The sequence below is a fragment of the Rasamsonia byssochlamydoides genome (genome assembly GCF_041956645.1).
Source record: "Rasamsonia byssochlamydoides strain NRRL 3658 unplaced genomic scaffold VTN77scaffold_33, whole genome shotgun sequence".
Classification (NCBI taxonomy): Eukaryota; Fungi; Ascomycota; class Eurotiomycetes; order Eurotiales; family Trichocomaceae; genus Rasamsonia; species Rasamsonia byssochlamydoides.
In genome coordinates, this window is record NW_027192416.1 from 55,606 (window position 1) to 77,312 (window position 21,707).

Below are 21,707 nucleotides of genomic sequence, written 5' to 3' on the forward strand. Positions count from 1 at the left end.
GGATGTCGATAGCAGTAGGGAGGAGAGAAGTAATAATCGATTCGAATACAACATTGTGCGAGTTCTAGCGCTTGTGTAAGCCTCAAAATGAGCACTGGTTTCGAGAGATATCGGGTACTAACTGTTGCCAGCGGCGACCACCCGACGAATCCCACAACTCACGAGTTCATGCGGAATACACCTGAGCGAGAATCAGTATTGAGAATATGTACCGGGAGTAAGGGTGCTTGATTTCAGCACCAATTTCTGATTGAGAATTAGCTGTGCCAGTAAATCATATCGCTTTAAGTTGCAAGTCAACTAACATCTTGAAAGCTCGGCGAACTACCAACGTGTTCTTGGCCCACGGCACGTGACACATACTATCCAACCAACAAGCATATTTCTTAATCTGGAAAAAACACGCTGGGACTCTCGATCTACAGAAAATGGTGCTGACATTGTCATTCTATTAGAGATGTATTTATTCTTGGCCTCAAGATTGTGATAATAACAGTTTTGATTCTCCAATGACTTCAAGTCTCTCTGTTATTTCTGTGAGATATATAGCTTTTTAACATGCATTAAGAGCGCCAACGCCACAATGAAGATTTACAGTACCCCAAATGCAAAGATGATAAGAGAAAGATGATAAATTAACTAATTAAAGTTAGTTGATTAATTATCAGGATAAAACAACACATGATAATATCTGTCGCTATTTAGGGAGTTTGCAATCTGGCTGTGAAGCCGGCAACTACCTGAGATAATGAACTGGAGGTGATGGAAATCCACCAAACATGGGAGGGTTTAGCTTATAAAAAGGCTATCTTTCTATTCTTGTTAGTAGTTAGGTCGTTAGTCTATCAATATGAGCATCTCCAGACGTTGACAATATCGAAATCCTCGTTTGCCATTGAGGCATCGTTCTGTCACCAGAAAAATCCAACAGCTAGGAAGCAGTTGTCATGGCACTCTTTTTAGCTAAATGGAAAATCTGACACATTCATGATCACTACGTCGTCGCCTGCAATCTCATTTACCTAGACCCAGATAATCGGTTACTACTTGACCTATGTTCCTCTTCCTTCTGCCTCTCTGTTCGCATCACCAGCCGCAATTGGCGTTGGCGGGAGGGTTGGCGGGAGGACGATTCAGTGTATCGTTTTTTTTTTTTGGAACTCAGTTGTGAGGCTTGGATCGCCAGTTCAACATCTTGACAGAGTCTCTGAAGATTCTCAGAAGATTCTCATAGGTAGCTGGAGGTCGGAACGCCGACAGAGGGTGTGTGCTGCAGTAATCCATGGCTGGGGAGAGAGGAATCACATTCAGCGCCTATTGAATATTAGTAAAACTCATATAAATTGTCATCAATGGAAGACTTACCTCCCAAACTCTCCGGCCGTGACTCCACAGGAGCTGCCTGTCGGGGCAGTCCGCTTGCATGCGCCATGGCCGCGACAATAATGACATCTTGTTCTCTATATCCAATGATTATTAGTGCATTTACAATCCATGTTACGGGTACTTTATGGATTCTGATCTGTCGAGACTTACCGGGCGAGTTATTTTCGAAGAAAGAAGAAAGAAAGAAAGGGGCCCGGGGGGCCGTTCTAGAAGCATGGTTTCCTGCCAACTTCTCTATATTAGGAGTGATCTCTTGAGATATCGAGTGGCCTTTCTCTCCTCTGCGTCAGGAATTATATCCTGAGCGTGTGGAGAGGATGCCATCTCCTCGACATCAGGAGTGGTCCCCTGACTGCCTGGGAGGGCTGTCTGGGAGGTATTTGTGCATCTTTGTTCCCTTTCTGGAAGCTTGGAGAGTTGAGTTGTTGGGCATAAGCCCATCGGATAGTGAGGATGGAGTGGTGGTTGCTATTTGGAAAAGCTAGATATAATGTGTCTGTTCTGAGAAGTTGTAGAGGAAAAGAACAGCCAGGCTCACAGATGCCGTCGAAGGTGCTCACAGGACCGTACAGAAACGGGACTCCCACTCCCCGGCGCTCTTTCTTCATTTTGCTTGAGCATGTAGGGCCAAAATACGGCAGAAAGCCTGCAAGAAACCAATTGAGAGGTAGGTAGCCAGCTCAAGCGTAAGCGACACAAATAGAACCAGCTTACAAGGCGAGACATGTAAGGCTTGTCAGTTGTAATGATACTGATTTCCGAATGAAAACGTTTATATACATCTTTTCCCATGGTCATTCGATTGTAGACTCAGAATTGGTATCAAATGCAAAGAGAAAACAAAACAATACAACACACGCTTTTTCACCAGGTCACTTCTTCTTCCAACTATCAATCTTCTTCCGCCGTTTCTCAAAGATCTGCCCGATGGCCGTTCCGTCACCGCGGGGACCATCCTCTGTGAGTTTCCGCTTGCGACTCTTCTCCAGCACACTGCTGCGACTGCTACCCGCCGCTCGTCGGGTCAGTCTCTCGATGCGATCTGCCCCTTCAGTTAGCAGGCGGAATTCCTCTCCGCCAAAGCCACCCTCGCGAGCCCGTCGCTTCGCCCGCTCTTTCTTGCTCTCCTTGGGCAGTCGCACAAAGTTCATCTCTTCGTACTCGCGCCGTTCCTTCTCCCGCTCCCGGTCCTTCTGCGACATCACATGGCGGCCGCCGCGCTGGATCGTGCTACCGATGCTTGGTTCGGCGATAGGGGCGGACGACATCTCCGCCGTGACGAATTCGTCGATGACGCTTGATTTCTTGGGACGGCGGGCTTCCCGGTCCTTGCGCTCACTGTCGGTCGTGGGGAGGGCGGTCGGCTTGATCTTGGGAGGACGGTAGATCCCATCGGATGGAGTGGATTTCTTGTCCGCAGCTTTTGTTTTCTGTTTTTCAGCCTCTGCCTGCAATCCTTTTGTGAATGCGGAGATGTTGGGCCTGTAGGCCATTTCGTCGATCTCTTCGTCGTTGTCCTCCTCATCATCATCTTCCTCCTCGTCGCTCACTTCCTCGTCATCAGACTGCTCTTCGCCAGCGGAATCAGGGACATCCTCCCCGTCGTCGTCATCATTTTCTGACTCATCCGATGACGCCTTGGCTCTCGTTTTCTTCTTCTTGTCCTTGCTCTTTTTCGCTGCTGCAGCGGCCTGCTGGGACCGCTCGGCGTCCTCAGCCGCTTTGACGACTTTGTCAATCTGGTATTTGAGCCGTCCTTCTAGCGGTCTCACTCCTCTGTCCAGGTAAACCCGGAGCTCCACCAATTTCTTCACGATATCCTCCCGGAGTGAAGGGCTCTTCTCGCCATTGGCAACACCATTGCTGCTATCTTTGGAAGACGAAGTACCATTCGAAATGCCGCGCAGTTGGAATAGGATCAAGAACACGAGATGGTGCAAGTACGACAGTAAAAGGTCACTCTTGGTGTCGAGGAGCGAGATGCCGTCCTGTGGAGGCTGGATGGTCACGTCGGACGGGGCATTCTTCGTGGTTAACGGCAGGGAGGACCCTGCGCTGGAGAGACAGTTCGTAATACTGTCCAGAAGCGATGCGATCTTCGTATTGGTGCCATTGGATGGCTGTTCGGTGGCCGCTGCCGCCATGGCGGAGGTGTTCACTTTGTTTCTGTATTTCCTGCAGCTGGATTTTACGTTCGAGATCCCGCCAAAGATTTTGCCGATCCCAAGGTTGGGAGAAATCCTTATCTTCACGTGATGATAAGTTAAATACCTTAGTCATCACTATCCGTCCAATCAATTTTTAGATTTTTTTACATTGGGTGCAGAACACAACTGAGAGAACCATTATCGAGCAAAGGCCATCAATTCATTATTAATTATGCAGTACAGCTTCATCCACAATATCTGGTTGATGAACTGGATTTTTTTTAAGTAAAAGGCCTCGCGACACACAATCAACCCACCCGAAACGAAGGACCCTTCCCATAGCACCAATTTCACTATGAGACGGACGACGATTCACTTATCCCTGAATAATGAGGTAGGTATATGAATCGACGACTCTCAACGGAGCATCATGGAAATTATCAAGGTCACCAGAGCATACGCCCAGTAAGCACTGTCCTTGATTCCAGCGGCTCCTGCAGCAGTGGGAGCTGGGCTGCTTGCCGTATCTGTCTTCTGAGCAGAGTGTGATAGTGTGCTGCTATCGACAGTGGATCCTGGCTGCGTGGTGGTTGCCGAGATGCTGCCGGATGTTGCAGTGGACTCTGACTGGGTTGTAGTCGTCACAACACTATCAGAGGTCGCAGTGACTCCTGGTTTAGTCTCTGTAGTAGAGAGGCTGCTGCTCGGAGGGTTGACATCGCTAGAGCTAGTGGGGATTATCTCTGTGACAGAAGCGCCCAGAACACTGGCGGGAATTGCACTTCCAACGCCCTTGCTTGTCCATTGTCGAGGCAAGCTCATCGTTGCAGGGTTGGGCCTTGCAGTGATATCTGCACTGTAGATATTGGATCCGTTTGCGTATTGTCCCGTGATCAGATTGACTTTCTCGCCAGATTGGAAGGTGAAATCGCCAGTCGTGATACTTCCATACGGACCGCCTGGGAGATACACATTGGTGGTGAATTTATCCTGAAGAATCAGTCAGTCAGTCAACCAGGGACACGCCAGAGTTGCATTGCAGATGTTCAAAAAAGGAAATTATCTCATACCCAACAGAAAGGCACATTGCTACCCTTCAAAGCCAAACACTGCATGCCCTCGGCGCCTATTCAGACAATCAGTATATATACGTGCTGAATCCGCTCCTGATTGCGACTCACTCACAGCAGAGAAATGTAGGCGTCACCTTGCGCGGAAGGAATTCTGCCTCAAGTGCCTCGCGTTTAAAGTGAGAGGACGCGTCCACGGTGTCGACCAGATCCTGGTAGAGATGGACCAAATCGTCGAAACCGTTGAACGCGCCATTGGATTCGCACATGAAGTACCCCGATGCACAGGTTGCAGCCGGCTCTGGGACGGAAATGGCCGTGCCCATGAGCAACATGATGAGGGTGAAAATGATGAGCATCATGGTGGCGTGATGGTTGGCAGGATCTCGTTCGTGAGAGAGAACGCGTCTGCTGATGTTGTCAGTTATCGAGTCTCTTCTCGTTGAAGACTAGACAGAGTAAACAGTGAGGTAGTAGGGTAGAAAGTGAAAGTTTCTTGGGGAAAGAAGGAAATGTCGCGCAGACAGTGAATTGTTCGTGGTCAGGTGACAGGTCTCAGAGTATACCTAGGTAGGATGAGATCTTAAAACTGCATTAGATCCATTCTCTTTAGTCATTTTCACCTTTAGACCTAGGTTTCGTCGACAGTCCAACCTCGCCCTCCGCTATAGGCTTCTAGAATCAAGTAGAAGATATAAGAGACCAAAATTGGATGTAGACTACAGTACTGCGACTCTGGAAAGTTAGAACTGAGGTATATGATAGTGAAAGCCATTACATCCAATGCCGAAATCAAAGGAATACTGCAGTCCGATATCATTACAAATGACAGGCCCTACAGGCCTACTGGTTTGAAAGGGAATATCTTGTCCACGGCATGGACTTTTGACCTCCAGACCCGCCTATTATGTACTTTTTACCTACTTTCTCGGTGGGCTTTCTACCCATATCTCTTGCCATACGCCTCGCCATATTCCTCGCATATTTCTCATCTAGTTTTCATTATCGCCTCTCCAGGCGGGCTCTCTACATATATTGCTCGCTATTTTCTTTGCCGTAATTCTCGCCATGTCCCTTGCCGCGATATCCTCCCTTACCAATATGTAGTCCCCTTGCTAATTTATATATCTCTTGCTAATAGGGATGGGCAGATGATATGCTTCGCCACATTCCTGGGTGTTATGATGCATTACTGTACGAAAACACTGTAAGTCTTTCTATAATAGAGTAGATAGATTGAATTTAGAACCATTGCTTTCTCCTTCCTATATGATTCCTAGGTACTTCTCTATACCTACGTCAATGAAGTTCAAACTGCACACATCATAAATAGTAGGGCGTGACCGTCGTTTGTTTTTGCCCTAGACGGTTAACCACTTAAAAGCTTGGAATGATCCGTGGATGAAGATGAATGTTCCTTTGAGCGGGAAGATTAAACCTGACTAGTTAAATGCTAACGAATCCGTAAGCCGTAAACTCCGCAAACTTGATAAAGCTTAGGTACGGAGTACTCCGTATATCAAACTCAAATCACAGATTTCAGCAACATACACATATTTAACAGCATGATGGTTTATACCCCCTAACAAGTATCTACATACTTTCTAACGAGAAGATTGTTTTTATTTCAAGCTTGAGCCTGTTTCTCGTTCACATAGCTGCGACGCTCGACCTCGCCAGTATACTCGCGACCCACCTTGCCAGCGCCCGCGTTGAGGATGGCATGGTCGAGCTCGTCAGTCTCAAAGTGGCCCTTCCTCGCCCACTTTGTGCCGCAGACGACAGGGCTGGTGCGGAAGAAGATGGCGTCGATTTCCTCGAGGCGCCTGCCCGTAGTCTCCGGGTAGAAGACGAAGACGACAAGCACCCACGCAAAGTTGCAGACGGTGAAGAGCAGATAGCCTTTCCAGCGCAAGTTTCCCATTATGGATGGAGTCAAGAGCACGGTTATATAGTTGTGTAACCAGTTAGATGAGGTTGTGATGGAGTTGCCGATGCTGCGGAGGTGAAGAGGGAGGATCTCGGCGCACTGAGGGGGGGGGGGAAATATAGAAATTAGCTCCTGCAGAGAAATAAAGGAATGGAAAGGTCAACAGACATAAAGCCAGGGAATGGCCAGCCATCCAATTGAGAAGAACGTATAGTACTGGATTGACTTGTCAGTATGCAGGTCGTCAAGTCAACGTTTTATATTACACGAGTCAGAGCTTACCAGGAAGAATGCAATGACACAGACGATCGAAGCACCAAAGCTGCCATCCCGAATCGTCAGAGACATCGTCAGAAAACAGCATCCCATGCCGAAGATTCCAATCATAAGGCACCACCGCTTCCCTATTCTGTCTATGACGAAGAAGGGAATGATGGCGGAAGCCAGGTACCCTGCGAAGGGACGGTCAGGATTCGTGAAAAGAAAAATTTCATAGTTTATGAAAAGGACTTGACTTACACAACCCGTTGAATCCAGACAACAGCAAGGAGAGATTGTGGCTCAGCCCGACACTGGTCTCGAACAGATACGAGATGTAGTATCCGATCGAACAGACGCCTGACCACATCTCCATGGCCATCATCCACCAGCCGAGCATGATACGGCGCAGGTTCTGCGCGTCTCCATCTTGAACAGGTCCCAGAAACTGTTGGCGCCGGCCATCATCTCCAGTTGGAGGGCCTGGTGGATCAGCTTCAACTCCGTCTGGACCTCGTCGTCGTTGTCGTCGGTCACGCCGTGCATGCGCTTCACGATAGCGACAGCTTCTTCATTACGGTCCTGCATGATCAGCCACCGGGGGGATTCCAGCATGAACGGAATAATGACAAGCAAGGTGACGGCAAAGACCAGCTGGGCAGCGATTGCGAACCGCCACTCGAATTGCCCGCCGCCGTACGACAGCGCATAGTTCATCCAGTATGACACAGAGGCGCCAGTACAGACGAGTAAATACTGCAGGGTGCCGAATCTCTCACGCTTTGTCGCCGGGAGGGTTTCAGCTTGCCTGGACACGGAGTCAGACAGGTCTATCACCAAGCAAAAGAAGGAGAGGAAATTCCAAATTGCCAGATTGGGATAATTGAGGTATTCAACCCCGTCCCAAGACCGGACACGATCCGGCCCGCGATAAACTGTGACCGTCCATACGACGCGGTCTGGATGACGGCCCCCGCGACGACGACAATAGTCCCGACAATGATGGGGTATCTCCGGCCGAGCTTCTGACTGAAGACCATACTGACCGCGCAGCCAAAGAAGCATCCAACATCGTAGATACTGGCCATCAAGCCCTGTATGAAAGTGGAGGGTTGGTCCATAGTGGCAAGGAAATCTTCCGCGATGAGCACCCCGGACATAAAACCTGGGACAGACAAATGGTTAGTTTTTGTTACTTTTGTGTGTGTGATTTTTTTTTCCTTCCTGTTTCCCACCTTGATCGTATCCATACAGCATATACTGCAGTCCGCACGAAGTGGTAACCAACAGACAAATTGCGGTTCCTTGGAGACCCATCTTCTTGTCTTGTAGCGCCGACAATCACTTCCTAGCTAAGTAATGTCGTGAGTGAGGAAGAAGGGAAGAAAGAAAAGAGAAAAGATCAGATGTAGAAGCTTGCGCCGGCTTATAGAGATGCTTTCCATCGGGTGAACAAGGCCTGGGCATATCGGCTCCATCTACCCCGGTTTCCTGGGGGTCGGGAAAGAGAATCCCGTGGGGAGGAGAGGGGTTGAGCGTGCGCATACGGAGTATCTCAAGCCATTGTTCGCCAGCAGTTGTAGATATCACTGCCAGTGGACATTGCTTCTGTCCGGGGGTGCTCGCGTATCGGCTCGGTTATGCTTCGAGGCGCTCATTGCCATTGCTGTGAAGGATCGTATGAGCGCATTTCATCTATCTCAAGTAATTTGAAATCCATACGGGCCTGGTTATTACCATGTGAAATCTCCGACGCGAACATTGCCTCCACCTTAATGAGCCGGGGTACGCCGTAAATAGACCTGCTGATAGGAAGTATAAACATGTTTACTACTCTGTTCGGAGACATATCCGAAGAATCTGGACACCAGCACGAATCAATAAGGATTGATACCGAGAACGCCAAGGTTGGGATCTGCAGGCGACTAACCAGTTAGCCACCATCGGTTAGCAGACATACTGAGAAGGGTCAAAAGAGTAATCGTGCCGAGATCCAATAGTTACGAGGTTGGAGGTGGTAGTCTGTTCGCGGGTCCTCACAGATACCGGAACTAGTAACAGGTACCTAAGCTGACCAGGAAGATTTTAATATCCCAAAACAGGTCCTCGCATAATGCATCTTCGGGGAACCAGGCTGCGAAGGCGCGAAGGTGGCGGAGTTAGAGACTCGCCAGCGACAAGTGATTTAACAGTTAGCAAGACACCGGAAACGAAACAATTATGGTGACGGTCTGAGAAATTTAAAAAAGAACAGATAAAAAGTATAAAAGATTATTTCCCCAGATACTTAATCGAAACAAGAAAGAATCAACATACATACTCTACATAGGTATACTCCATAATGATGTGTACTCCGTGGATTGGCACTACTCCGTACCACCTGGAACTCCTAGGTGCTGACACAAGGTGCTTTATGGGCTAGTCGTCAGTATAGCCACTTAATAAATGTCTCTAGTCCTGGGCAACCTTTATCACGATGGTCCAGGAAAAGATATCTTCTAGGTCTGCTAGCAATTTCCTCATCTGCAGCACCTTCCGACCAGTCAACAAGAGAATTTAGCTTTTATAACCATTTTTCCCCCTTCTGCATTTACATAGTACTCAAAATCTTGCCCATTGACTTTTTCCCTTTTTTTTTTTTTGATTGCTAGATGAGCTGCTGGATCGTTAGCATTAGCTGCCTTAGCAAAGAAATCCGGATGTCTAATACCCGGGGGATTTAGGTCTATAGATGCCTTTAAACCATTTTCAAGGCTTCCATCTGGGTGTGGAACTCTGATGAAATGGATCTGTATCTGAGAGAGTATTGGCAACAATTGTAGTTTCGTCCATTGATAAGGCCCTGCTTGGTTTCATCCATGCGAATAGTGAAGTCAAGCAGTTTTATAGGGGTCCGTGATAACATCTGACTTTCTCTGAGCATCTTTGTGTTCTTTGCAGGAGCTGTTGGGACTCAGGCACCTATGAGCTCAACAGCAGATAAAGCAGGTGTATCCCTAAGCTCGTTGATAGCAGGCAGGATCTATTCATCTACAAGCCCCTCAATATCCGATGAGACACCTGTATCACGATCTTCGATAGCTGACAAGACTGCACACTGCACCCTGGTCATATTAGCCAATCATCTTGATTCTCCACCGATTTTGACAGGAAAAGAGAACATCAAACAGAATTCCTCTGTCTACACTATAAAGGCCCTATGAAAAAAGCCCCAGGCCCTGTGAAATAAAGGCCAGCACGCAGCCTCCTATACTATAGAGCTCCCCATGAAGCTCGCTATATGTAAAGCCCCGACGAAGTCTACAATAAGCTACATATAGCGGCCTTATACGTAGGGCCTTATCAGGCCTACAGTAGGAGGCTTCATAGTAGGCCTTACATATATAGGGGCTTATGTATGGGCTTTGCAGCAGGAATTTTATATATTTTTTACATCCCAAAACATGAAAAATTGACGACCATCACCAACCCCACAGGATGCAACCGCGCAACCAAATCTGACTGCACATCTGGTAGGGGAATAATGCAGCCAAGTAAGTAATCAGGAGATTTTTATAATTTAGGTCAGCAGAACCAGTGAGCCAACCCGTATTTTTTTTCGGTCCTTTAATTTTCAAAAATATTTTTTATTTCAAAGCTAGCGCGCAGATTCTTCAACGAAAGTGACACTTTGGCCGAGTGGTTAAGGCGGCAGTTTCGAACCTACCTAATAAAAAGGTTTAATAAGCTGCTGGGTTCGCCCGCGTCAGTTCGAATCTGACAGGTGTCGCGCATGATCCTTTTTTTAATACCTTTTTTGTACCCCTTTTAACAACACTTTCCAATGATAATTTCCATCTTTAACCAGCCAAGTATATTTTCCTTGATGAAGACGGGACCTTTGATACCTAGACAGTGGGATGGGCGGTCTATACTCTCTTACCATAACACTTTCCTTTTCCTTTTTTTTGCCCCTTTTCTTCTCTCAATGTTATTTTTTACTGGGTTTCTCCTTTTTTAAGGACAAAAGAAAAAAAAGGCAAGTCTATTAACGATGGCTACGATAGCGATCCCCCCTTTGAGTACTCTTCATCCTGGTTCCTTCCCTCATCATGCTCGGCTTATCTTGCTTTGCAAGGGGTTGGATTGTATATGGCAAGTCTTATATATATATATGTATACACATAAAGTGACACATATTGGTAAGAAATAGGGCGAGATATAGGTAGGAAGTCCGCCTGGAAAGGAAATAAAACTGTATGGTAGGTTGGCCTGGGGGCCAAAAGTCTCTGCCATAAACCATGTATTTTTCTCTTAAAGCCAGTATAGAGAAGCGAGAGGTGTAAGGCTTGTTTATCATGATGGACTCAGACCAAGTTCTTCATCAGTTGCTAATAGGCAGATTTCATGACTTGGGTATGGTATGCTTAGTATCAATGTTGCAGTTGCCGAGTCTCCTGGTCGTTGCAATATATATATATATATATATAAGTTTTTATAGTAGATATATGCCTGATGCCGGAAAAAAAATTTACTGGGCAACCATATACAACACACGGTTGTAGCGAAGAATACTCACAATATCTTCAGATACTCCGCTTAGACAAGTCCAGGACCAGAAAAGGAAAGAGACAAAAAGGATCACCTTATCCACAGTGTATATGCAGGTATCACAAATATATGCCACAGAACGCATTGGGAATAACAAGCAGAAAAGAAAAGGAACAGAGAGAAGAGAGAAAAAGAAACTCCCTTCTAGTGCATATACTCTATAAAACAGCAGAGTTGTTTGTACCAGACTTTTTCGTATCCATCTCATGTCATTGCTCATCAAGAGCCGAAAATTTTGTTCATCGCTTTGTGGGCCAATTCGACTCCCAAGCTAGATATAGCTGTTAGCTAGCGTGTACACGATGTACGGAGGGGGAAAAGAAAAAAAAAGAAAGAAGAGAGAAAGCAAGGACATACAAAGTAGCAGCATTTGCAGGTACAGCTCTCGCCAGAGCAGGTCCGAATCCAGGGAAAAACGCCTTGAACCCTCCGTTGCTGTATATAGAGCGGATCGTCCCGCCAATAGTCGGTCGCCCATCTGCACTCTGCATCCGCGACTTCACCGTATCGACTGGGAACACGGGAATCCACATGGCAACACCAGCCGCACCGCCTGCGGTCAGAATTGCCGTCAACGACAGGTCACCAGTGGGATTCCCGTTGGCGTCCTTCGGAGTCAGGCTGCGTTTGATGTACTCATACGCCGCAAAGTACGCCGCAGAACCCGGAGCGTCTCGGGCAAGCGTCATGGCACTGCCGCGGAACACACTGCGAATTCCACCTTCCTTGTACAACTGTCGCACGACGTCCAGACCACCGGAGTACTTGGGCTTCTGACCGGGCGGGGGAGGGTTCTGGCCCTGGATCTGCAGCAGCACTTTCACTCGCTCGAACGGGGCCGTGATCAACGTCATTGGGACTGCAGAAAAGGCGCCGGCGGCGGAGATCTGGGCAATGGAGTATTGGGGGGTACCATCCTTGACCGGAACAGTCGACAGACTGCTGACGAGGGTTTTGCCCAAGTCGTAACCCTGGGAGAAGTTAGACGGAGCAGGAGCGTAGACACTGTCGCATGGACTTACCCAGAAGCTCACAGCAACTGCGAAGAAGGATTGTTAGTGACCGTTCCAGATGGTAAATAACTAGAGACCGCCAATACTCACACATTGGAGTCACCCCGACCAAGGGCGCTGAAACCCCCGCATAGAGTCCCTACCCTCAATCAGCGCCATGTATGACATATATTTCCCAGAAAGGACCTTCGTACCCTGGCCAATCCTTCTCGAGCCACAGTCTTCCTCACAACATCAATTGCACCCGTGTAGACACCCTTTTCTGCCGTCTGCATGCGGACCTTGACTAGATCGAACGGATGGCCGACAATGACCGCACAGATGCCGCCGACGCCGCCTGCCACGAACGAGCGCACTTGGGCAAGGGTCTGCGACGCAGCGCTGGTCTCCGTAACGGTCACTTCATCTTTGACCTCCTGTGGGTTGGCTGTGACGGTGGAAGTGGACGACATGGTGGGGGAGGGGAAGGTGTTTCCCGCAGTTGGCGTCAGGGAGACGGAAGACGGAGGGAGGAGAAGGAGGTTTGGGGATCTCTCGGTGCTCTATATCTATATCTATCTACGGGAGAGAGGATTTTTCAGCAAGTAGATATAGAATTATTGAATTGAAAGCGACGCGGGACTGTTGCATGTGCATCCATTGCACCGATGTTGACCGAAAGCTCAGGAACGCCCAAAGCGGCCAAGGGACCTCGGCTCGGCGCAGGAGAAACGTTGACCGGGGAAAGCGCCCGTTCACTCGGTCCGACGGGACCAGAAAAGGTCGAAAGGAACATCTTAGATGCAGGCGGCTAGTGGCTCGTCATGTCGATGACTGGATGGAACAGAGCATCTGATTTGATCCTGTGATCTCTGTGACTCCGGGAGTGGGATCAGAGCACGGAGTCTCGTGCATTCTCACGGGTGCGGGGAACTCCAGGCGTTTCTCCACGAGTATATCAACACTATGATCCTCGATCTCTGGAGACTTTTGACTCAACCACGCATGATCAGCATTCCACATATCCGGATTCCAATCCCGTAGGTCATCTGTCTTTCCAAAGCCCTGGACGCCTACTCACATCCACAAGCATTGGTGGACTGTTATTATTGTTTCCGTTGGAAGGAAGCGGCATGCTCGTAGTTACCTACATTAGTACCTAAACGAAGACAACGGCCAGTCGGAGTGTCGGCGAAGAGCAAAAGGGGGTAAGTTTGAACTAACACGATGTGATAAAAATAGCTCTTTCCCACCCCGACCGATGTCACAGCCTACACGGGTAGTTTGGTATCTAATCGCTCTTTTGGAGGGGTCGAATTGCTACCATCATTATATTATTTGCTCTATACTGGCAAGACATTTATGTAAATGTATCAGGGTTGTATTATCGCGTAGATTGCAATCACGGGGCCGGACTAGCAAGGATTATCTCTAATCTCCCTCCGGGGCCATCCGCGTAGTTTTACTCCGTATTACGGCTCAGCCGCATTCATAATCAGACGGAGCTGCCTAATTGCAGGGCAGCTCGAGCCTTTTAAACTTCCTACAGCCCCTCCTTTGATCTCGTATCCCCATTTTCTCTCTTTTGCTCTCTTTTTCTCCTAGAAAAATTTCCATCTATCATTCTTTGATCAAAGTCAGGGTCAACATGTCGACCCTGAGCTCCGTCACTTACCATCTCGTCCGGCGGGGTCTGGACGCCGCCGACGAGATGCCCTCGAACCCCAACCAGCCTGATCGCCCCTTTCCAGTCTTGGGCTTCACTGTCGTCGCCTTGACCGCTGTGTTGATGTCGATTGTCTGCTTTTGTGTACGTGTTCTTGTGTTGTGGTTGACTCATTTTCTACGAGGACTGCTCTAACTGAATATTTGGGCATTTCTAGATCGATTACACCTTTGGAAAAGTCGTGGCGACGCTCGCTGCCATTGAGGATCCCAACCCGGATGTCTACGTGCGCATCGATGCCGATGCCAACGCTCCTAAGCCCGACGATGAGGAGAACGACCCTGAGGTGCCAGTTCCGCAACAAAAGCCCATCACCAGCTCGCTGCGGGCCACCATCGCCCATCTGCGTGCCCGCGCCGGCCGTTGGTCGCTGTTCCGTGGCTTACGCATGTACATGCTGACCGCGATGGCCACCAAACTCGTTGTCTCTCCGTTGTCTGCGGTTTGGGGCTCGAATCTCGTCGGTCATGCGATCGCAAGGTTTGTAGCGGAGATCCTCGTCGCCAACTTGACGGTAGCATGGGTTCACATTGTCATCTCTGAGCCGTCTACCAAACGCTTCTACCAGCGAATTCCCGGCCGTAAAACTTGGATCAATATTATCCCGGTGGCCGCCCTCCGCTCCCTGGCTTCTCAGGTCACCATGTTCATCCCCTTGGTAATTGGCTACTCCACGAAGGTCATCAAGAATGGTGGCGCGGTGAACCCGGTCGTGCCCTCGGACGAGCTGCCTCCGATCAAGGTCGTTGGAGGTTCTCTAGGTATCGCTGCACTCAGCCTGGTCCTGTACCTGCTGATCGACATGCCAGCGCAAGTGATCTTTATCCGTGTGGCGGCTTCGATGCTGCCTGAGGAAGATGAGACGATCGTACCCTTTGACCGTTCCTTTGGTGGCAAGGTCACTCCGCAGATTGTGGGCGGTGCGGGCAAGATCGGTATCGTCGATGCTTGGCGGTCTTTCGACTGGGCTTCCCGGGTGCGATTCGTGAAGCTTGTGGGCAAAGTCTTCCTGATGGTGTTTGTCGTGGGTCTGCTGTTTGGCCTGGTTCTGATTCTCCAGGCGTACTTCCTCCTGGGCGATGCCATCGACAAGGCTTTTTCCTCCATGCAGCCTGTTACCCACTGAGCGCTGGAGCCATCATGACCTCAACTTTTGGGATTCATCTCTGGTTTACGACCAGGGGAAGGTGGGGAGGGCTCTGCTCTATACGTCAGTGTAATTCTCAGCTTTATTTTTATCAAGAGGTTCCCATTCTGCCTCTATCCGTCTTTATTTTATATCGTATAAATGAAATATGGCAGGCTTTGATTTCGTAGCATTCTCGTATCCTGAATAATATAGTTCCGGGCCATGAGCGTTATCCCGCGCTCCCGCTCGGGCCGATCTCAAACATGCGATTGTGGTTGCTTAATGATGATTGTTTGATTGTTAGTGGTGGCGGCTGATAACCTCAGGCGGTGGCGGTGGGTAAGAAAACCGACTAGCAGACGCCGAGTCACTCTCGACGCTCTGAAGAGACCCCGCGGCAGTCACTATCACCACCGCCAGCAGTCCTTCTGACTTGCCTTTCCTACGTCTCCGTTGCCCTCTCTTTGTATTTCCACCTCTCCTTCATCCAGGGACATTTTCTCTCACACCAGTGATCGTCCTGTACCAGTCGAGCTGCGAGTTCACGGAGGCCTGAAGAGTCCTCCCTCTACAGATTCCTGGCTCTCGGTCTCCGCCACATCATAACCATCACCCTCCTGCAAGCTCTCGACCAAAATGGCGTCAACGCCGGCCGGGCGTATGCTGACCCGACAGCTGCAGCAGATGCAGTCGGCTAAGGATATTCCGGGGATCAGCTGTGGCCTGGTGGACAACAACATCTTCGAGTGGGAGGTCATGCTCATGATCTCAGACGAGTGCCAGTTCTACGGCGGTACGAACTACCTGATATCAGTCTTGCACAGGATACATAGGCTAACGTATTTTCCCGTGCAGGTGGATTTTTCCGTGCCCGACTCTCCTTCCCCCAGGAGTACCCTCTGATGCCTCCCAAGATGAAATTTGAGACGCCGATCTTCCACCCCAACAGTACGTGAACTGCCCCAGTTTCCAACGTCTGGTGTACTTTCGGAACTGACCAGTATTTTGCGTATATAGTCTATCCTAACGGCGAAGTCTGCATCTCAATTCTTCACCCGCCGGAGGAAGACAAGTACGGCTATGAGTCGGCTGCGGAGCGTTGGTCGCCAGTGCAGACACCCGAGACTATCCTTCTCTCCGTCATCTCGATGCTTTCCAGCCCCAATGATGAGAGTCCTGCCAACGTCGAAGCTGCCCGCCTGTGGCGAGAGGACCCAAAGGAGTTCAAGAGGCGCGTGAGGAAGTGTGTACGGGAGAGCCTGGGAGAGGAGTAGTGCTGTTTCTGGCAGGAAGAGCCGAGAAAAATTAATGCCATCGCGATGGTTTGACTGATCCCAGCATGTTTGGCGTGCCAGCAGCATGGCCAATATCGGAGCTGTGACGGGGAAGGTCACATTGGGTGCATCCATCAAGGACGGGGTTTTGGGTATTTGATTTTGCATCTTTTGGTCTATATCTGGAGGCGTCTGCGTTGCCCCCTTTTATCTCATGACTGATGCCTATTGATAGGTTTTCTTTCTTTTTTTTTTTGCTTGATACTTCACCCGTCTCGTTCTTGAGCCGGAATGGCGTTGCTGCTTATCTTTTCACACTGCAGGTAGGATTGACTTCAGTTATCTTAGCGCCTGTCTCATACATTACATCTAACAACTGGTGCTTTTTCATGAGTGTTCGATGATTGGAGATGATTCTGAACTATCTAGCAATGGAAGACATCTGACAAGCCTGTTAGAGGAAACTTGAGCTATCAGTCGTTTCGAATAGTAATTTGATGCCTTCCTTTTTTTTTTTTACAACGTCTGCAGTGTGAGTGAGATATAGAGTGACAACTTGCTAGACTCTCCACCTAATATTGCCCCGGCACAGTCGGCATATGTAAACTGCAGGCTCTCTAAATTATAGTGGGTCCCAGTGAATGACAAAGATTTATAATAATCTCCTAATGATGGATATTAAACTGAAATTCACTCTGCATTATTGTTGTCTGGTATGAATACGCCATTCTTTCATCCAGTGAATGTCCAAATGCGGACAGATATTGACGCCAAGCCTTTTTCTGATATATACTCTCGAAGTATTTTCTGCCGTCTTAAACAAAAACACAACAACCCTTGACCAGTCTGTCAGGCATTTTTGTACACTATTAAGAATGTGGACTTTTCTCAGATAAATTCATATAATGTCTCTATAATGGCTGAACCGGTCGAACTTCAATTGTTCCCCTCTTGCTATTCCTGCCTGGCGTGGTCCGCCGACGGCGAGCTGGCTGTCGCGGCGGGAGAATATGTCCACATCCTAGTCAGTACATACCTAACCACGGATTCTTTGATTATGAAAAGTAAAAAGATCGCTGCTGACTTCTCCCAACAGACACCCAAAATCACAAGTCGCGGTGCAGGCACTGCACAGCAGTCTACTACAGGGAAGTCGAGTCCGTGGCTCTTCACGCGCGTCCGCGTGAACCTGTTCACCACCAAGGAGTGGGAAATCACCTGGCCACAGACTCGCGATCATTTCTCCGTTGGAGCCGAGCAGTCCATCAGCACGGTTGCGGCGCTCGCGTGGTCACCGCCAGGACTGGCCAAGCATCGACGCTGTCTCCTGGCCGTGCTGACGTCCAATCTGGTCCTGTCTTTCTATGAACCCGTCGGATCGCAGGGGAAATGGACTCGAGTCGCGATGGCATCCAATGCCCTCCGAGAGTACTTCTCATTGCAGCCCATTGCTGACCCGGGACTGAAGCTTCGCAAGAAGCGCATCCGCGCGTTTGTGTGGTGCCCGCCGCTCAAAGACCAGGCTGCCGGCACATCCGACGGTGCGATTTTTTCATCGCCAGAAACGCGCTGGGGCCAGCATCTGCTTGCCGTCGCCAACGACGATAATGACTTTATCATCCTGCGGATCAAGCGCCAGCGGGGAAAAGCAGCTGCTTCTGGAAGCCCCTACGCTATTGAGGCCCTCTCGCATATCTCGATCCACCAGCCCGTTGGAAATTTCCCCATGATCTCCGGCGGATCGTTGTATGCTGCAGCAATGAGGTCTAGAGCTCGAGTATCACACATGTCGTGTGGGCCATGGATCCGTCAGCCACCGCCTGAAAGCAGGGATGTTCTATCGTCCTCGAGAGCAGTCATTGGAGTGGTCTATGGTTCCAATCTCAAGCTGATAGACTTGGATGCAATTACTGTATCGAGGGATCATGCTCAACAAGTGCGCATTGCCGACAGGGCAGAGTTCTCTGTACCCGATTGCAAACTGGAGGAGGTCAACTTCACGGGACCACTTCAATGGGTGTTCGATGTATGCGAGTGTTTCTCTTTTTCGACGCATTTCTAGACGAAGTTAACTAGGTTTAGGAACAATCTTCGTCGATCGCCCTGGCCGCCGGTATTTTCGCTGGACGAGCCATACTAACGCTGTCTGAAGAGGTGTACACAGGCAAAGACATAGGAAACAAGGGCGTTGCGTTCTGGCAACGACTGTTCAGAGATAATACAGGTGATGGCGGAGATGGCGTCAGCAGAAACAATTATTCTCGATACTGGGAGCCGATAAGTGGCACGTTTTCACCAACGCACATATTCTGCATTTCTCGCTTTACTAACAAACGCATCTAGCAATCACTGCCGTCACCGACAAGATCGGGAGACCGGACACCCTGCATCTGAGCACCGTGGGATCCTGGGCAGAGGTATCGCCCTGCTCAACGCTCCAGGAAGATGGACAGGGGCAGGGACAGATCCTCCAACCGGAATGGAAAAAGCAAGTCGAGAACTTCCGAGAGCGATACGACATTGACCATGACTTGGGTGGATTAGCAGTCGCTCGCACCTGGGGGCTGGCTGCCTTCCGCGGCTGGATCGCGGCAGCCTTCACCATGCATCCGGGAGACATGGTCGAGTATACGACGGCGGCAGAGGAGCGGACTACGCTCGTCTTCTCTGCCGCGGCACCAGACACAACGGACAATCAACTATTTGATACGCCGAACTTGACGGAGGAGCACTTCCGGAAACAGCGGGAGAGGGTCTTGGAATTTATCCTCCGCCATTCTTCGGAGAAAGAAGATCTATGGAGTAACGATCTACCATCTACGAAACTCATCTATGCAGCAGCCGCGTGCTCGATCGTCGAGCATCGAAACGAAGAACTGCTCTCCCTGGCGCGGACAGCTCTCGAGCGACTAGCAGTCGTATCTGGCGCGGACTTGAGCGATGAGATATCAAAATGCTTCTTCTCCTCCTCACCTCTGGACTTCAACGTAACCATTGCAGCCAAGTCTGCCGACAAGCTTAACGGTCCTGGAGGCGCAATATTCGAAAAATGCGACATATGCGGATCCGGAATCGAATGGTACTCAGTGCAAGAAGCGCAATGTACAACGGGGCATCTTTTCGGTAAGTTCCATCTTATCTACAAGGAAGCTTGCCTGCTGGAGCTAATCGATGACTAGTACGATGTGCATTGACCTTCCTGGCTATTCAAGAGCCTGGTATTTCGAAATTCTGCTCTCTTTGCGGAACGGAGTTCTTGGATATCACCAACAGGGAGGAAGAGGCTACCACTGATACTGCGAACGGTGCAGGCAACCCAATCACGATTGGCGAGAAAGAGCCAGAAGAGCCGGTGAAGGATTCACTATATCTTTACGACACGGTCGTCGAGTTCTTTGATACATGTCCTTACTGTGGTGGCAAATTTCATGATTCATGAACATGGAAGTCTATCATTATCTTGTTTTCAGGCTTCTACAAGTCCCAGGAGCTTACCCGCAACTGGATCCCATTCCTGATCCCAGCGACGGGAGCTCTCCTTCTGGGCACCAGCACGAAGCTTCTCGAGTTCGGCGGGATTGCCAAACAGATCGACGAGATGATCGGTCAGCTCCTGCGAGCTCCCGAATCCTCGTCCGTTCACCCCTTCGGTGACAAGTTCGGGCCACGCCTCGAAACGATTCCATCCTACCACTGGGAGACCGGCCCCGAACATGTCTACGACCTTCATTGGCAGGTCCACGCCGCTGCTGCTGGTGTGCAGGCTCACTCCCAGCGATGCGGAGCCGAGAAGCCTGGCGTAGTTATGGGTGCTAAGCCAAGCTGTCCTGATGGTCACCTTCTGGAGTTTCCCAGCCTTCTCTCTATCAGAGATTTCCTTCAGATACATTTCCTTTTGAGGCCCTTTGCCAGTAATAATGGCCAAAATCCTTGGGAGAGACGGTTGCCTGGTGGAAGCAATCTCTGAATACTGGCAGAGAGCATCGATGAGGAGAGAAAAATCTTCGTCAGCAGTCCAGGACGTCGAACTGACCAGAACGCGGACATTCCCAGTCTCCAACGAGGACCTCACCGTGGCCGATTCCGGCAGGGAGAGAAGGAACTTCAACCGTTCCTGGTCATCCAAGATGGGCTTCAAGTGGCTGGCAGGCCTATCATGGAGAGGCAAAATCGGGGCTTTGATTGGGAATTGGGATTTCAAGACACGGGCCATTGCCCTTGTGACACAGAGGTGTGCTGTTGCAGTGGAGCAAAAAGTCTTCTCATACCACTTCGATATCTTGACCAGAGGGTGGTTTTCGCCTAGTTTCAAGGCGAGGATTGAGTACCCAAAATTATGCCAATCAATCACCAGATTGGTGCGTCTGAGAAAGCACACGAGAGAGGCGATCGCCAGGGTAGGGATGGAAGGAGGGTTCTGAGAGCAAACGGTCTCAGCAGAGAACAGGAAAGCCTAGGTATCGGGGCCAGAGTCGCCTTTCTACCGAAACGGAGAGTAAACGCGATGGAGGTGGACTGACCTGGACCAGCAGCCACTTGGCTGGCTTTGTGCGGTATGCGAGGCAGCTCCATAGGGAAGCAATCTGGAACAGGACCTTCAAGGGACCAAAAAGGAGGAAGAGAAGTTTGTTGCTTGTTTGCAGGAAGGCAGGGTGCGCAGGGAGAGGCACGATGGATATTCTCTCGTTGGATAGGATGTCAGGGTGTGGATCGGACTCTACCATGTACAGTACATTAATTAACAACCACTATTCAGAAGTCAGACAAAAGAGTAATCATCCGCTCACCATGATATCCGATAATGTCCACATAGCCGCCTCGTCGGGCGATGCTCAGAGCATGGTACTGCATTCGCGGACTGCGACCAATGTCTCCCAGAACGAGGATCTGTGCAGAGACCTTGGACGTGTCGCGCGTACCCGTACGCCCCTTCTTGGCCGATTGAGAAAGCAGGACGATGACTGTCACCAGGCTGGACAGCCAGAACGCGATGCCGACGTAAGTCTCAATCATGTCGTAATCCGATTTGATGTGCGGTCTGTTCCGTAAATTTGGAAGTCTCACAGCATTGTGCCGTCAGTCAGTCATCGTTTCCAGGCCATTGCCACCAGCAAAAACAGTCCGCGCAAACATATGTATTGTCTTGATGGAGCTCCTCGTTTGCGGGGATTGTTTCGAACAGCTAAGCTACTCCGTAGGTACTCC

General features: G+C 49.6%; 10 protein-coding genes and 1 non-coding gene across 11 annotated transcripts; 4 read left to right on the forward strand and 7 right to left on the reverse strand.

The window, feature by feature from the left end:
• Nucleotides 1-1,161: 1,161 nt before the first annotated feature.
• VTN77DRAFT_4712 (uncharacterized protein) lies at nt 1,162-1,452 on the reverse strand (the record flags this gene model as incomplete). The annotated part of the gene is made up of 2 exons (XM_069420802.1): nt 1,162-1,314; nt 1,366-1,452. The coding sequence occupies 2 exons, from the start codon at nt 1,450-1,452 to the stop codon at nt 1,162-1,164; spliced, it is 240 nt and encodes a 79-aa protein (XP_069277475.1).
• An 806-nt stretch (nt 1,453-2,258) lies between these two features.
• VTN77DRAFT_4713 (uncharacterized protein) lies at nt 2,259-3,530 on the reverse strand (the record flags this gene model as incomplete). The annotated part of the gene is made up of 1 exon (XM_069420803.1): nt 2,259-3,530. The coding sequence occupies one exon, from the start codon at nt 3,528-3,530 to the stop codon at nt 2,259-2,261; it is 1,272 nt and encodes a 423-aa protein (XP_069277476.1).
• Nucleotides 3,531-3,950: 420 nt separating this feature from the next.
• VTN77DRAFT_4714 (uncharacterized protein) lies at nt 3,951-4,965 on the reverse strand (the record flags this gene model as incomplete). Its single annotated transcript, XM_069420804.1, has 3 exons — nt 3,951-4,523; nt 4,604-4,659; nt 4,719-4,965. The coding sequence occupies 3 exons, from the start codon at nt 4,963-4,965 to the stop codon at nt 3,951-3,953; spliced, it is 876 nt and encodes a 291-aa protein (XP_069277477.1).
• Nucleotides 4,966-6,230: 1,265 nt separating this feature from the next.
• VTN77DRAFT_4715 (uncharacterized protein) lies at nt 6,231-8,108 on the reverse strand (the record flags this gene model as incomplete). The annotated part of the gene is made up of 7 exons (XM_069420805.1): nt 6,231-6,632; nt 6,702-6,749; nt 6,816-6,985; nt 7,053-7,206; nt 7,305-7,599; nt 7,743-7,956; nt 8,027-8,108. 7 exons carry the CDS (start codon nt 8,106-8,108, stop codon nt 6,231-6,233), a joined length of 1,365 nt encoding a protein of 454 aa, XP_069277478.1.
• A 269-nt stretch (nt 8,109-8,377) lies between these two features.
• Nucleotides 8,378-8,749, reverse strand: VTN77DRAFT_4716 (uncharacterized protein; the record flags this gene model as incomplete). Its single annotated transcript, XM_069420806.1, has 3 exons — nt 8,378-8,457; nt 8,529-8,651; nt 8,722-8,749. 3 exons carry the CDS (start codon nt 8,747-8,749, stop codon nt 8,378-8,380), a joined length of 231 nt encoding a protein of 76 aa, XP_069277479.1.
• A 1,706-nt stretch (nt 8,750-10,455) lies between these two features.
• Nucleotides 10,456-10,560, forward strand: VTN77DRAFT_t81. The gene has a single exon. It is a non-coding gene; the product is annotated as a tRNA-Ser (tRNA).
• Nucleotides 10,561-11,600: 1,040 nt separating this feature from the next.
• VTN77DRAFT_4717 (uncharacterized protein) lies at nt 11,601-12,846 on the reverse strand (the record flags this gene model as incomplete). Its single annotated transcript, XM_069420807.1, has 5 exons — nt 11,601-11,652; nt 11,739-12,352; nt 12,404-12,420; nt 12,485-12,533; nt 12,589-12,846. The coding sequence occupies 5 exons, from the start codon at nt 12,844-12,846 to the stop codon at nt 11,601-11,603; spliced, it is 990 nt and encodes a 329-aa protein (XP_069277480.1).
• Nucleotides 12,847-14,021: 1,175 nt separating this feature from the next.
• Nucleotides 14,022-15,225, forward strand: VTN77DRAFT_4718 (uncharacterized protein; the record flags this gene model as incomplete). Its single annotated transcript, XM_069420808.1, has 2 exons — nt 14,022-14,183; nt 14,257-15,225. The coding sequence occupies 2 exons, from the start codon at nt 14,022-14,024 to the stop codon at nt 15,223-15,225; spliced, it is 1,131 nt and encodes a 376-aa protein (XP_069277481.1).
• A 639-nt stretch (nt 15,226-15,864) lies between these two features.
• Nucleotides 15,865-16,502, forward strand: VTN77DRAFT_4719 (uncharacterized protein; the record flags this gene model as incomplete). Its single annotated transcript, XM_069420809.1, has 3 exons — nt 15,865-16,021; nt 16,084-16,176; nt 16,246-16,502. 3 exons carry the CDS (start codon nt 15,865-15,867, stop codon nt 16,500-16,502), a joined length of 507 nt encoding a protein of 168 aa, XP_069277482.1.
• A 916-nt stretch (nt 16,503-17,418) lies between these two features.
• VTN77DRAFT_4720 (uncharacterized protein) lies at nt 17,419-19,941 on the forward strand (the record flags this gene model as incomplete). The annotated part of the gene is made up of 5 exons (XM_069420811.1): nt 17,419-17,526; nt 17,599-18,528; nt 18,585-18,786; nt 18,846-19,625; nt 19,682-19,941. The coding sequence occupies 5 exons, from the start codon at nt 17,419-17,421 to the stop codon at nt 19,939-19,941; spliced, it is 2,280 nt and encodes a 759-aa protein (XP_069277483.1).
• Nucleotides 19,942-19,968: 27 nt separating this feature from the next.
• VTN77DRAFT_4721 (uncharacterized protein) lies at nt 19,969-21,515 on the reverse strand (the record flags this gene model as incomplete). The annotated part of the gene is made up of 3 exons (XM_069420812.1): nt 19,969-20,919; nt 21,023-21,219; nt 21,290-21,515. 3 exons carry the CDS (start codon nt 21,513-21,515, stop codon nt 19,969-19,971), a joined length of 1,374 nt encoding a protein of 457 aa, XP_069277484.1.
• Between the last annotated feature and the right edge of the window lie 192 nt (nt 21,516-21,707).